Source organism: Brachyistius frenatus, unplaced genomic scaffold (assembly GCF_029030835.1).
Source record: "Brachyistius frenatus isolate BFR_SWC_R1_liver_20210118 unplaced genomic scaffold, ASM2903083v1 Contig_146, whole genome shotgun sequence".
Lineage (NCBI taxonomy): Eukaryota > Metazoa > Chordata > Actinopteri > Embiotocidae > Brachyistius > Brachyistius frenatus.
Window position 1 is genome coordinate 412,605 of NW_027210745.1, and position 15,436 is coordinate 428,040.

Genomic DNA, 15,436 nt, shown 5'->3' on the forward strand with positions numbered 1-15,436 from the left:
ATATGAGAAAACTTTGCACAACTCGGTCTCGCCAATGAGCAGAATGTGCTCACGACGACTCCTTCGCCGACCGCAGGATACTTGCACAAATACGCTCGGAGCAGTGTTCGCCTGCCCGACCTTCCTCTGGCCAGAAACATATTACTTTAGAAATTTTTACAAAGACATTTGCGGTTGCGGTGCAGTGTGGCTCACAACACTGGCAGAGGTATATTAATAACATCACGGCCGGTTTGTGGAGGCGTAAAGGTTTCGCTCGCTTTTACGCTCGACCTGCTCGGAAGCATCTTTTTACGAGAACAAAACGACTGTAGATCAACAACTGGTCCCACAGGTGATCTCACAGCTTTGGCCTTAACTCAGACGACCGGTGGAAACGACTTCAAAAGACAAGCTGTCAAATGTTCAGCGGGAACAAACTCTACAGTGCAATGTCTAAACACCCTGCAGTCGTTAATTTATAACGCCGCCCTGTGTGGCCGGCCGGCTGTTAGCGGCACGGGGAGCGATGGTGGACAAATCCGCCGTCCCTCTTTGTTTATACTTCACCAGGCATCTTTATTTAAGCATGTGACACAGGCTCCAATTATTTTACATCACACACTACAAGACGTGTGTGAGATGGCCTTTATATCTGCGGGCCTGTTGGAAGAAGAAGAAGATTTCATTTGAAATACTATCATATATTGGTATCATGTTTGAGACAGGCGGGGATTCAACACTCGAATAACCCGTGATCAAAGTTCATATTGTACACAACCATGGATTTGTTAAAGCTTTTCATTTGCGCTTCTTCTGGAGCATTTATTTGTAGTCGGATTGAGTAAGTGACCTTTGTTCAGTTCAATATTAATATATTTTGCTTCGCTGACTGAAATGTAATTACGCAGCGAGTCCCCTGCTCACATGAAGCGAGCTGTCAGACACAAACAGTCAGAAAACACCCACGTTGATTTTTTTAAAATTTTTATTTAAAACTCATGCCAGCTTGCACAGTGCTAATCATGCAGCCAGGAGATGATACACACTAATAACATGAATGACAATGATGGTATTTTTTTGTTTTTATTGTCATTCTACTATATGATTTGGAATCATGACATCTGGATGAAACAGGTGAAAGAGGGAGAAACAGGAGAGTCTGAAAAAGTATTGACTCCGGTGGTCAGCTGTTCAAACGCTCGCCCTGACAGGATATTTATCATGCCGAGTTTTCTCCCGGGACAAAAAAGTGGACCGTGATGCCAGCGATGTTTTTATCCACACGAGATGCAGGAAATTGCAGCGTGAAAGAAACTGGTTTTGACCGACCTACATCATTTTATTTGCGGAGAGAGAGAAAGAATGCACAATATGTGATTTCAACCGTTCAAAATTAGTGCAACATGCTCTGTCTGCTTGAAACACTTTCCTTGTTAAGCCCTGAGATTTAATAGCATCGTTTGGAGTAAATCTGCTCCGTTTACTTCAGCCAGGCATCTCATACGGCCTCGGCTTTTACAGGCTGTATACCCCGTTAATGATCGCACACATCAGTCATGTTTCAGTTTTTTTCTCCCGCTGTAAAATGTATATCTGAAATGTTTAATGTCTTTGTTTCATGTGCTCTTATTCTTACCAGCTGTTTCTTTTTTTTCCTGCTTTTTAAGAGATTTAAAGGAGGTTTCAGTGTAATGATACAGCCGCACCTTTGTTCACAGTGGAGTTTGTTTCACTGAGGCCTTTGCTGAATCCAAATGCCCTTCGACGGGTCGCTATCAAAGTGCTCCCGCACAGTCTTAACGTACAGAGAAAGGAGGCTCAGTCTCCGATGTGCTGACTAGAAAGTAGTTTTAAAGTTGGAAGAGAGGCAGTAGATTAAAGGAAAGCTTCTCCAGCGTGAATAGAATTTGTAAACATAAAAGTTGTTTACATCCGTCACGATAAGTCGGCTCTGGTTTAATTTTTGTGGCGCCAAGTAGGATTACAAACATATTCTTGAGGACACACTGTCAACAGTGAGTGTTGATCTGTCGGATGTCAAATAATGAAGGCGAATAGGGAAGGAAGTTAGATTTCAGCACGTTAAACTGCAGAGATGCTGTAATGCCGGAGGTGGTTATAAATACAGGAATAAGGTGTAAGGCAAGTTTTAATTCACTCCAAAGTAAAAAATGGCTCAGCTGGTTTTTGTGCTTTAAACATGCGTGACGAAGCTACGTTGTCAAAGTGTTTCTTCTTTGTGTTAAATGTGCTTCTTCTAGTTATTTTCCTACTTTGTTGTGCCGTCGCCTTCAGACAAAGTTAGTTGTGTTTTATTTGTTTAAAAAAAACAACAACATTCATCCTCATGATTTTCTTTTTAGAGCCATATATTTCACGTACAGTCCTTGCGGATTTTAGTCGCGCGCGGGGTGTTTTATTTTGAAAATGACAGGATGCTCTCCGCCCCGGCTGACCAGCTCAGTGCAGCGTGATTGCAGCTTCTGTCAAAATCGGACCGGCGATGCTTCCGAGGCGAGCTGCGATGCGTCCGGTGGAAACGCAGGCGTCGTATCGAGCGGCCGTGACGAGCTCGGGTGGAGTCGGAGCCGGTTCCGGTGAAAGTGTCAAATTAGGACGTTCATACATTTTACACCAGTTATTGTGGTATTATGTGTGTTTTGGCCTTAACATGCTGGTCATGTCATCAGAGGTTGGATCGTCAAAACAAAATGTTTTAAAAAAAAAATTTCATCCTTATATTTTAAGGAGATGTTCTGGCCTTTATTGAATCCTAAATTCATTCTTGTTCGGGCTTTTATAGTCGACGATACTCTTGAAGATGGAGAGTGCCATAGAAATGTTTCTCAGGGTGTCCCTGGGAGCTCAAACCTTATCAGAACAGTTGCCAAAATTGCGATTATCCATATTACCATGTGAATTCATCTGGCGTGACACATCTGCAGTCGGGACTCATTTCGTCCCGCTGACGTGCATTTCACGTCATCCTGGGATGAAATGCACAAATATTTTAGCCTGGATGTTTGTCATTTTTCCTCCGAGCTGTGACTCAGCTGTTCAGCCCGTCGCTTCTCTCTGAGTCAGGCGTTAAACTTGCAGCCCACTTTCTTTCCTGCGTGTCAGCGTTGGTGAATCTGTGGAAGGTCCGAGACGAGGTCAGTCAGACATCTGCGGAAAACCAAAAGGAGGAAGTTGAAGTGACTAATAACTCCGTGTTTATCAGAAAACTCGAGCACTTTTATCCCTATCAGAAGTGGCCCAATTATTATTAAACGCTTTAAATAATGTCAGTCACTGACTTTGAAAGCAGATTTTTCACTCAAATATTGCTTTGCTTTTAATGTTTGCCTTCTTTTTAAGTGCAAAACATCAGAAACGGTGTTCTGCTTGTGCGCTGTTTATGCCTTAAGTCCTGTTGTTTGTGATTGATCAATTCACTCTTGCACAGATTTAACTCGTGTGGATCCACAGTGGAGGTTTTTTTTTCAGCAGACGCTGAGCTGCTGGTTTTTTTTTTTTTTTTGGACACGACTTCTGTTCCTGGAAACAAAAAAACAGGATTTCACAACTGAACAAAAACAAAACTCTCGACAATCTGATTTACTGTAAACGGAGGTGAGCTCGGCCTCCAGTGTGGGCATCGTGTACACGTCATCTGGTATACTGTAATATTCCTGAGGAGTGTACATCTTGGTGAGGTTTCATGTTAATCCCCAGACTTCGTAATATTCCTAAACTGCCATGATTGCATTGCATTGGCATCTACCGATGTATAATAGGTTTTTTTTTTTGTGTTTTTGTGTTTTTTTTAATACATGATTGTATTTACGATGTACAATGAACTCACCTCTGTATTGATGCCTGTAGATCAGGGATGTGCGAAAAACAGTCTCCCTTTGTTTCGGGTGTCACCTCCATTTAATTTTGAAGCATGAGTTTGTTGATGCTGAACTTTTGTGCATTATAGCCATACTGAGAAGCCACCTGCTTAAATAAGCCCGGGAGACAACCACGCTGAATACAAACTGTAAGCGGGGTGGCAAGACTCGTCTTAATCAGCACTGTCTGTATCACACGTGACAAAAGGCCTTTATGAATTCATCGTTGCCGAGTGGACTGAACACTGGCTTTTTAAGCGGGACGTCTGTAACGAAGGACAGCTGAACTTCCCGACGTTCAGACCCTACTTTTGTACCATTCCGACACATGATAATAAAATTAACACTTAACACTAAAATCCTCTTGCTGAGAGTTTTACTTCCTCATCTGGTGAACGGTTTCCTCTTTTCAGGGGGAAGTCCTCCCGAAGCTCTGCTGACAAATGTGTTTTAATAGACCTTTGTTCCTGCTGAACTGTTTGACTTGTACCAGCAGGGACAGCACAAGTCAAGTTAGCAGCATTAACAACAGCTCAGGTCTTTTTAAGTGTCCCAGTAAGTCAGAGCTGTCTCACCCACACTGAATCCACTTGTTTTTATTGTTATTGTTTACTCCTGTGATTTTCCCACTGCGACCTCAAATTAGCCGCTGTGAGAGTGTGAAGAATTATTTCTGTCTTACGGGGAGTGTTGGTTACACTGATGTGTGACGGTGAAAGTCTTCGGCAGCCCGGTGCGTCTCCTCCCCGACCGAAGCGATGACGGGTTGCGGCATGTTTTCCACAACCTACTTGAGTCTTCATGTTTAAAAAAACAACAACAAGCGAGATCCTCAGTGACCAGTTCAGACGCTGTTCAGTTGTCAAAGAGGAGCTACAATATTTTTCATATTTTGCAGAGTACCGGCATCATATTTGCTAAACTCATAGTAAATTTAGTTTGTTAAATCTTGATTTGTAAAGTAACTAAAGCTGAAAATATATTGACAGACAAAAGGTTTATTTCTCGTCTTCCTCCTGCATGTGGTCAGAGTGGCCACAAAGAGGGTGCTGTTGTTCTCTTCTTTATCTCCATGTTACATCCGTGACATGAGCGGCACGTAGTGGCCGCTCTGCGTTACTACAGCAGCACCGTGAGCAGACGACCAGCTGCTATATGTTGCAGCGAAAGAGTTAAAGTCCAAAATCCAATTACGGGCGACACTTCTAATTGATTTCGACGCATCACATGGTCGGAAATCGGCATCAGGCTGCAGGTTACCCGGATGAGACGCATAACGGATCGTATCTGTCACATGAACTGGATCTCTCCCTGCAGGCCAACATGGACTTTATGACGGATCAAGATGTACAAAAGGTGAGAATTACTCTCAATTTTTCACATAAGAGACACCGAGCTGCAGCTGTGGACATTCAGCAGCTTATGTTTTACTTAAAATGCAAATACTCATTTGCATTCTAGCCCATTACATAACATGCTGCAGCCACAAGTGGACAATTGACCGGAACAAACGCCCCCATTTCTGCTGCGTGAAGTAGCACATGTGCCTTTAAGAGTGAATTTTCTCTTTGGCATTCAGACTCTGAAGAGCTCTTATTTATTATTTGGGTGTTATATTTAGACAGGAACATAACCAGGACAAACATACTCTTCTCCTTTAAAAATGAGTTTTTTGTTGGGTTTTTTTTGCAAGAAAAAACGTCCCAAAGTACTTAACATGACTAAAAAAAAAAGTATATTCACTGCAGTTAATTGAACTGTGAATGCTTGTAGTGTGTACATTTCAAAGCTACAACAATACGATTCTCATTATTGATTATTCTGACAACTATGTCCAGCAAAAACAGAAAAGCTTTAAATCCTGAGTGTACAAACCAGAAGCAGAGATTTCTATTTAGTTCTTGTTAAAAAAAAAAAAAAGTGTAAAAAACAAGTAAATGATTCATCAATTTTCTCAATAGTTGCCCATTATTTTCTGTTGATTGAATAATCATTGCAGCGCTCCCAGTTTGTAGTCTGAATAGGACTTGAATAGAAGAAACCAAAGATCCATATACAACATGAATTACATCTTTGTGTGAAGTATTGTTAAAACAATTCATCAATAAAAAATTTTAGTCAGTCAACAGCATATATCAAAGACTGTCAGTCAATAACATCAAGACATTTATTATTATTACATAATTCAAATTATAATTTTTACTGTGTAAATGTTGTGGATTTGATCTTTGAATTTCCCCTCTTATGTGACTGGCATCTTTAAAATAGACATGAAAGAGAGCTACTAAAGACACCATGTCTTTGTGTCTCACGTATTTGCTTCCTCGACCTTGTGAGTTGTTTAAATTGACTCGGCGCCGCTTTTCCTCGCTCGATAGTACACGGAGGACGGGTACTTGGTTCTGGACGGGCTGCTGACCTCCCAGGAGTGCGACGAGCTGAGGCAGAGGATGACGGAGATCGTGGACCGCATGGACGTCCCCGAGCACTGCCGCACCACCTTCTCCACCTACCACGACGAGCAGCTCAAAACACAGGTGACTCAGCGAACAGGGAAGCACAGGACACGTCTTTAACTCTGGCAGCAGGTCATTTAACATCATTTCTCTCACATGCTTTCCGTCACATCACGACTTAAAGATGCAGGTAAGGCTGCAGGAAGTCGCCGTGTCTCCTCGTCGTGATCCTGTCCAGTAGTCTGTAGATTCAGCACCTCTGATCTGACTAGCAGTTATTTACCTCGACCCCGAATGTCCCTTCTCTCAGGCTAATAGAAAACTCTTCTGTCAACAGAGTCTTCGGTGTCAGTGGAGTTTGTCTCCCTGCAGGATGAGCTGACTGATGTTTATCTCTTTGGCCTGCAGGGAAACGCTGACTACTTCATCACAAGCGGAGATAAGATCCGCTTCTTCTTTGAGAAGGGAGTTTTTGACGACAAAGGTGAGCTCTCCTGAAACTATCTCCGGACTATTTCTTGTACATTAAAATGCCAGATGAGATTAAAGCACGTCCTGACCTGCAGGGGAGTTCATCGTACCCAAACAGCGGTCACTGAATAAAGTTGGACACGGTGAGATTTCTTGAACAACACTTGTGATAATCTCTCCCAAAGTCTCTTTAAACTGACACCTGCTTTCTTCTCGTAGCTCTGCACGCGTACGAGCCGCTGTACAAAAAGGTTACACATTCACCCAAAGTTCAGGTGAGTTCGCTGTTGAACAGTGTCGGAGGATGAAGAGCTGAGTCACTGAATAACCAACACTTACTTCACATGTTGTTCCTGCAGGACATCGCTAAGAAGATGAGTCTAGTCAGTCCTGTGATCATGCAAAGCATGTATATTTTCAAGGTAAAACATCTTATCTATTCAGTGCAATAATACCAATGTAACACTCTGGTGCATTTATTCATACTGAGTATCTCAACTAACATTTCTAATTCATAATCATGCATTTAAACACATTTATAAATTCCATTTCTCTGGAATATTATTCTTACACTGTTGTTTTTGTTGTAGTATAAGTCACACATTTTTACATATTTATTATTTCCTTTTTTTGTAATATTTTCTCTGTGCTTGTATATCTTTCTATCTTACAATATAAGCAACTGTAACATGACCCAGTTTCCCCTCAGGGATCAAAACACCATTTCTGATTTAGTTGTCTGTAAAATATATTGTAGTGTTAGATGATGCAACATGAGCAGATAAAAAAAAAAAAAAAAAATTCATGTTTCATTCTGCATCTTTTCCAGCAACCAGGAATTGGAGGTGAAGGTAAGAAATCATGATTTTGTTTTTATTTGTAGTTTTGTTTTATTTTTCAACAAATACATCCTTTTTAAAAAAAAATTTTTTTTTTTAACAGCTTTTGAAAAACAAAATGTGACAAAAGAGATCCCTCCTGCTTCTCTTACTTTTACTCTTGTCACATACAGTACACCCACATTTGGCATAACAATAAGTTATAGATAAATAGAAAATTATATTTTATTGGGTGTATCAATATATTTACATTCAAACAGGAGCCAACACTTAATTCATGAACAGATTCCAAAAACTGTATTTTAAACACAGTTGTGAATGGTTTCCAGATTTCATCATAAAAACTGCTTGTATCAGAGCAACAAGTATCTTTGCTCTTAAGAAAAATGTTTGCACAAAATATATGCTTAATTACTTTAAGAATAAAACAAACAAAAAAATCATAAATTCTCAGGAAATATTTATTGATATGATTTTTTTTTTTGATTGATGAGGGCAAACACCTTTCCAACGATACATTTTGTCAGCCTAACCTGATGTGGGGGAGGGGGGGTCTCATTGATATGAGGAGTTCGTACGATAATCTTTCTTTCTTTAAATGTATTCTGGATCTGTTGCTGATTCTTGCGTGTTTCTTAGTGACGCCGCACCAAGATGCCACATTCCTGCACACGGAGCCTCTGGGCCGAGTCATGGGGCTGTGGATTGCCCTGGAAGATGCTACTGTGAACAATGGCTGCCTGTGGTTTATCCCGGGGTCACACAATAGTAAGTACCAAACACTGTATGCATGTAATTTATTACATCGAGACACTTTATCCCTCCATTATACTCTTATCATTTGTTAGGACATAATGTATGTGACGGAGCGCTGATGAGAAGAAGCATCAGGAGTCTGTTTGATGATGCTGAAGAATTTAATGACACTCGATTTAGAAGAGCAGAATCGAGTAAATACAGTCAACACACGCGAACGGCACATTCAGCAGTCCAACTCCGACAGGCTTCTTCCGGGCACCCAGATAAAAATCTGTGCATGTCTCTCCACAAGGACGGCTGCTTCTCATGAGACTGCCGCCTCACCGCTATAACACAGAGTCTTTGTTTTACGGCTGTTTGTTCCACCTCCAGGAGACTTCTGTACATGTTATATAAAAATCCCGGGTTCCCATGGCAACGGCCAGCGGGTAGAGGTCAGCCAGTTGTGCCCACGCCGCCGTCTCTCCCCTCTCTAGTAATGACCGAGCTAGGGAAGCCTAAAGGAGGAAAAATTCCTACGCAGTATGATCTACATTATCCCCTCCTTCTTTTCCCAGGTGGTATTTCCCGGCGCATGGTTCGCACCCCGAAGGGCACCTTTCCCCTGACGGACTTCATCGGCAGAGAGCAGACGTATGATGAGGAGAAGTTTGTCGCTGCGCCGGTTAAAAAAGGTAAATCTGGCGTGTCTTTGAATATAAATAGTCTGGTGAATAAAGAATTTGTATTTTGAGGCACTTTGTGATGGAGGATGTATTTTAAAAATGTCCAGTGACAGAAGAACAGGTGTCTGTCATTCACCGTCTCATCTTTCTGCAAAAAATAAATATTAAGCGTATTTTCTTCAAATGGTTTCAGCTCCTGAAATGTGACAAAATCTGGCATAAATAAAGCTGTGAGGGTTTGTTATTTGTTATTTGTTCCTCGCCCGGGTCCTTCATGCGTCTCTCTTGTGTTCAGGTGGTGTCGTCCTGATCCACGGGCAGGTGGTGCATCGAAGTGCTGAAAACACCTCAGAGGACTCTCGCCATGTCTACACCTTCCACATCATGGAGACCCAGGACACCTGCTGGAGCCCCGACAACTGGTGAGAGCTTATTGGAGCTCGTAGGGGGACGAACGAAGTGTCCGTGGAGACGTTAAAGTGAGACTACTCTTGAAACAGGAGGCACGTGATCTCTGCGGCAAAAGAAAATCACTTCTACCTCATTAAGGTGCAAAATGACGCTCTCGTGCTTCAAAACACATCAAATCTAATCTTACAAGTCACTAGCACAGATTTGTTGATACCAACAAATGCGTGTTTGCATACGACATATCTGGTGTCGGTTTGAATTTGTCAGCTTCAAGTGTTTTCTGGGAAATAAGGGTTCCCTCATTCGTGCGCAACTTTAAGCAGCAAGGACATTTTGACCTGTAACAGCAGGAAAAGAACAGGTGTTCTGATATTAACGATGTGTCACAGTCATTCATTTTTTTATTTCTTACCGTGACATGTCAAAATGCCATCCCTGAATAAGTCCTGTGTAATCAGATCACCGACTCCACACTGAGTATAAGCATGCAGTGTGAGAAGCAAGTTTTTGCTTTGTACCGTTCCTGATTATTTTGTTCACAAGGAGAAAGCAGGACGACGGGGACATAAATAAGACAGTCTCAGTCTCACGGATCAAAATCTGAACAAACCATCTCGCCTGGTTTGCTATGAGCAGCTTCTTGAAGGCGAATGTTGGCTGATATTAGGAAACTAAATATTATTCCGCTCTATGCTTGGGTTCATTTTTCTGGTATATTACAGATTAATATCTCAGTGAATGAATGAGACGTGTTGGTTGATTTCTGCATTTGTATCTGCTCTCAGGGAGGTCACCTGATGACATAATCGCTCTAAATCATCTGACCCAGTGAAACTCTGGAAATGAGGGGAAATGTATTGTGCCTTTAATTTGTAACTACAACTACAGTGATGCAAAACTGCATTCCTCTTGCAGTTAACATAGCTTTAGCTCTAATAACAGTCATTAAACTGACTCAGTGATGTATTTTATAAAGCAATGCATGTCTATACGGTGAGCTAATGTCAGCTAAGATTAGCCACCATGAGCTACTGGTTACATCGGACCGAGTTTAACTGTCACAGCAGCTGTTTAGGATTTCATTTTATAACATAACATGTTATCTGTAGGAGTGGGATTATGTGACTCATTTTCTAACACATTCATCATATTTCCGTCTCTCCGGTCCTTAAAGGTTGCAGCCCACTGAAGAGCTCCCTTTCCCGCCTCTCTACCCTAAATGAAGGATGTCTTTGGCATCTGATGCTGCACAACATCCTTTGTTCCCCAAAGAGCCGACGGCACACGTCAACCGTTTAAACTGTCGGAAAATGTGCTTATATTTCTTCTGGCTTTTTAAAAAAAAAAAATAAAAAAAAAATCTTGTAATGACTCCATTTCTCTGAGCAACATGTAAATTAGTAAACAGCCTGATTAATGGTGGCAAACTTTATTTAAAAAAAAAATGTGTCAGTATTTTTAAACGAGACTAAAAACTTCATTTAAATAAACATTTGTAAACTCTTTGATCAACTTCCCATCAACTCTACAATGTTATTGATATTTAGATTCCTTTTATTCAGCATCTCCTTTTCAACATGATCACGTACCAGCATTTATTCTTGTTCTTGTCTTAACTGAGATGGCAGACTGATATTTTTTTTTATTTTTTACAAACAATAAGCATTTTTGTTTTCAAGTATGTTCATTTTAAGACACAACTTAAACAAACAAAAAATACAACAAGTGATTTCCAAGTATGAATGATCGTAAACCACTAAATCCAAACTTCTTCTGTTAGTGTCTAAATCAAAGGGTCAGTCAGTCACATGGGTCCCTCGCCTCCATCCTCAAATGAGTATTAAACAAACTGACTATAATAAGGAGGCATCTCAGTTTTATCTTTCTTATCCGATCTACTCGACATGCAGTGTTACATTATTTAAAAAAAAAATATCAAGATGATGGCAAAAACAACGTACCAGCGGGATCATGCTAACAAACTGTCATCACAACATATAAAAAAAACACCAAAAACCTTTTACAGATAAACATAAATCAATTAATTTATGCTGAATACAAGGTTCAGGTTAACTGTAGGAATCTCACATTGATGAGCTCAAACCTGACATTTGAGGATATTTTTATAAAGCATATTAAATAATCATTTTGGATTAAAGATCATTGAAAAAGTTGCCAAAAAATGGAGGGCCTATGTTCATCGGTTCGGCCCAAAGCTTGGACAAAGAGTCCAAAAATACGCATCGGTTTGAAGGCTCAGTATCACAAGGAAATGTTTATATTAAGTTTACCTCTAAGGGGTCCCAGCAAACCACGGAAATACTAAGTCGATTTTATCAAACAAAAATATACTGTAGGATACCTGCATACATGTTACAGTACTGGATTTCATATTAGTAGTCATGCGGGAGCATAGTGAGTGTCTTGCCATACTGAAGTACAAACCAGCCCTTGAAAAGAAGAGTCGAGAGGGCCTGCCATGCTTCCATCTACGGCGTCTACAATAGTACATGTTAGAAAATATACTTCTTAAGGCAAATATTTTCAGCAGTAAGTCCTTCGTATTGCCATCAGCGAGGCAAAGTAATAGAATGAGAGGGTCGATTAAGAAAGAGACGATTAAGTTAATAAGTTAACTTTAAATAATGTTCTTCAAAGGCAATGCAAAGGCAAGTCTCCTTTTGAAAACAAAGAAAAGGGCAGAATAAGAAGACAAAAAAAATAAATAAATAAATAAAAAAAAATCCTCACTGATGATTCAAATGTGGCGCCAACAGGTGCAGAAGTCCGGACGCGTTTACAGGAAATTTCTCCACTTTGCGAAACTGAATCTCCTGCTGCATAATTTAGGAGTTGTTGGTGTCAGGAGGGAAAACATATACCACCGCTGTCACCAAGCTCAAAGAATATTTAGCAACTCTTCCTCACGTTTTCTTGGCAACTTAAATGTCTCATTCCTCAGAGCAACCAAATAACTCATGATGTGAAGACAACAGACTCTCATGTCATGCTAACATCATGTCTGCTGCCAAGTTAAAGTAAGTAGCAGATTTAATGTTTTTTGTATCACATTGGTTTGTTGACATAATTACCTGGCTTGATTACATTATCGGCTTTGAACTAGTCCTTTCTTGTGCAAGTAAAAATGATCAAGTACACTGATTCCTAAAGGGACAATCATATTTATTTTTAGACATTTTCTTCCAGTATAATAATTATTGCTTCCCCACCAATAAGGACTGAGAACAGGGGGAAGGGGTGTGTGTGTGTGTGTGTGTTTGTGCCATCTGTCCGTTTAAAGCAGCAGCAGGATGAAGAGGTAGAGCGGGAGCAGGAGGTTGTCTATCTGGGAGGTGTAGGCCTCCAGCATGGCCACCAGGGTGATGGAGCCGACAATCCACGAGTAGGTGGAGTTCAGATTGATGCTCGCATCAAAGATGAGAAACATTGCCACGGCGATGATCTGAGCGAACACGGACGTCGCCGTCCCCTCCATGGTTTTCTTCGTGCCGGGCCAGCGGATCTCCCCCATGGTGCTGCCAAACACCGACGCCACAGTGTCTCCGACTCCCACAGCGAGCACGCCCGCGTAGGGCACCAGGCCTCCCGCCCCGGGAAGTATCCCCTTTGGTGCACAGGGCCCAGGAAACAGCCAAATGGGCAGTGACATGCCCACCAGCAGGTAAATGTGGGTGAGGATGAGAGGCCCGGAGTCCCGCTCATCCAGGAACAAGGTGAGCAGCTGCCGGAGCAGCTGACCCAGAGGCCTGATCCGAAAGTAACGCACGTACTCCAGAAACAAGAAAATCGCCAAGCAACCCACCGACGCCACGTGGAGCAGATGCCTGTCGTAGATCAGCCCCGGAACGTACGTGGCCACAACGATCAGATGGAAGTACTTCCTGACTATCGTCGACGCCTGGTGCTTCTTGGACCCCGCCTGGCGCTGATAGTTCTGATGCAACACGACGCAAGTGGCCACGACAGCCAGAAACACCCAGTACCCCAGCAGGCAGAGCCTCCTGTCGTTTAGCGTGACAAAGTCCAGCAGCCACATGATGGGGTGCCGGCCGATGAACAAGGAGAGCCACGGCATCAGGATCCCCAGACCCAGCACGGCCGTCATCATGTGAAAGAAGAGCGACGACACCCAAGTCTCAGACTCCATGAAGCAGAAGAGCAGGGCGAAGAAAACGCCCAGCAACAAGGAGCCCACCACGGCAACCGGCAGGAAGTAGTTCACCGGGTCCCCTTTGACCTCCGCCAGGTTCAGAGAGCGCTTGATGAGCTGGTTCACGATGAAACTGATTCCGCCGACGATGACGAGCGCCTCTCCGGGCGTGAAGCAGCGCGGCAGCAAGTATAGCACAATCAGGCAGAGATAGACGAAGATCAGCAGCACCTCCAAGACCTCGATGACCTCCGACACCGTCAGAGTCTGCTTGGTCGTGTAGAGAATCGCGCTGCCGGCCATTCCTGCGATCACGCAAGTGTTGGTGGGAACGGGCCTGGTGATGCCCAGCGCGATCAGGGAGAGGAACAGAGCCAGCATCATGCCCGTGATGGTGACCACCATGGAGAAGCGCTCAAAGTAGACGTTCCCCGAGGCGGAGCACTTTTCTTTCAGCGCCAGGCCCAGCAGAGGCATCACCATGGAGGCTGGAACGATGCCGCTGTTCGCCGAGGGACGAAACTGGAACACGGCGCCCCCCGACCTGAGCAGACGGTCCCATTTGTGCTGGACGTAGAAAGCCTGAATGACGAGAGCGATGCTGCACCAGGAGTGCTGGTTCCAGACCGCCATGTGGACACACAGCACCACCGCCAGAACGACAGCGGACTCCACGTACACCGGGTTGATATGCATGGCTGCTGGACGGGACCGACGCACCGGGGAGGGGGGGGAGCGGGGGAAAGGGGCGGGGGGGGGGGTGGTTGGGGAGGAGGGTCGACCTGAACAGATGGTCTGCAACAATGAAAGGCCTTCGTCTGTCACTTCCTCTCTCTGGCACACGTCGTCATTTTCACTCGCTTTGGATGTCTAGAAAAAAGGGAGAAATGGCAGGTTACCATAAAAACCGAAATAATTACAGGCGTTACTGAAATCAAGGATTTCTAACCTACAAACCTCTTACTCATCAATAACAATAATAATAATGAGACTGGTTCTGTCTGAGGTTTTCTTCCTGTTAAACGAGAGATTTTCCTTCCAGCTGTTGGAAGTTTTCTTCCTGTGAAAAAGGGAGTTTTTCCCTCATGTGGGAGTTGTTGAATTGTTTGCTCTCTCTCTGTATTAAATGCCCAGAGAGGATTTATAAATAAAACTGACCACAGTAGTTTCCAAGTCTCCGAGTCATCGTTTATCCAGACTTTGAACCTCTGGTCTCGTTTTATCTGCTGCCAGCCATGAACTATGGCCACACTGAACATTTCTCTCTCTCCCCCCCCTCCAGTCGGTGTGAAACTCACACAACTGTCTGAGCACATGTATTTTGAACCCCAGGAGAAAACGCATGATCTTTGGTGGTGGTGGTGGTGGTGGTGTAATAGAGTGACTTATGTAGTCCCCCTCCTCCCCTGAATCATCTGTGAAGGTTGTGGTTTTTTTTTTTGTTTGTTTGTTTTTTTAAACACATGACCATCACAATCCAACGGGTACAGTCAAAGAGTAAATACACAATAAATCCTCCAGTCGTTTCTCTTACGTACATCTGAAAAACACGCACAGCGGGGTCAGATCAGACAAACCGAGGATGCTGCAGCATCGAGCTAACGGCAAAATACAGCTGACTCCGCCGAGTTAGCATTAGCGACCCGGAGCGCAAAACAGCTGGCACGAAACGAGAAGCGGACGAAGACCGAAGCGGTACGTACCACATGTAAGACGAAGAAAAGCAAGCGGAGCGGTAATGAGGATCGCTGCGGTCCCTTTTTTTTAATTTTTTTATTTTTAAACAGATTTCTGTCCTTTGTCA

The 15,436-nt window shown here is 43.0% G+C and overlaps 2 protein-coding genes across 2 annotated transcripts; one reads left to right on the forward strand and one right to left on the reverse strand.

The window, feature by feature from the left end:
* Window positions 1-5,061: 5,061 nt before the first annotated feature.
* On the forward strand, window positions 5,062-10,975 carry phyhd1 (phytanoyl-CoA dioxygenase domain containing 1). The gene is made up of 11 exons (XM_069715713.1): window positions 5,062-5,216; window positions 6,239-6,397; window positions 6,725-6,800; window positions 6,883-6,930; window positions 7,007-7,062; window positions 7,147-7,209; window positions 7,617-7,638; window positions 8,266-8,394; window positions 8,943-9,059; window positions 9,346-9,472; window positions 10,636-10,975. The coding sequence occupies exons 1-11, from the start codon at window positions 5,088-5,090 to the stop codon at window positions 10,682-10,684; spliced, it is 975 nt and encodes a 324-aa protein (XP_069571814.1). The 5' UTR covers window positions 5,062-5,087; the 3' UTR covers window positions 10,685-10,975.
* On the reverse strand, window positions 10,904-14,362 carry dolk (dolichol kinase). Its single transcript, XM_069715712.1, has one exon. It carries the CDS (start codon window positions 14,326-14,328, stop codon window positions 12,757-12,759), a length of 1,572 nt encoding a protein of 523 aa, XP_069571813.1. The 5' UTR covers window positions 14,329-14,362; the 3' UTR covers window positions 10,904-12,756.
* Between the last annotated feature and the right edge of the window lie 1,074 nt (window positions 14,363-15,436).

Excerpts from the sequence above, each read along its gene's own strand:
- phyhd1 (XM_069715713.1), top strand. The coding sequence starts at position 5,088 with ATGGTCGGAAATCGGCATCAGGCTGCAGGTTACCCGGATGAGACGCAT. Across the intron at positions 7,063-7,146 it reads CACATTCACCCAAAGTTCAG|GACATCGCTAAGAAGATGAG; the intron begins GTGAGTTCGCTG and ends TTGTTCCTGCAG. Across the intron at positions 8,395-8,942 it reads TATCCCGGGGTCACACAATA|GTGGTATTTCCCGGCGCATG; the intron begins GTAAGTACCAAA and ends TTCTTTTCCCAG.
- dolk (XM_069715712.1), bottom strand. The coding sequence starts at position 14,328 with ATGCATATCAACCCGGTGTACGTGGAGTCCGCTGTCGTTCTGGCGGTG.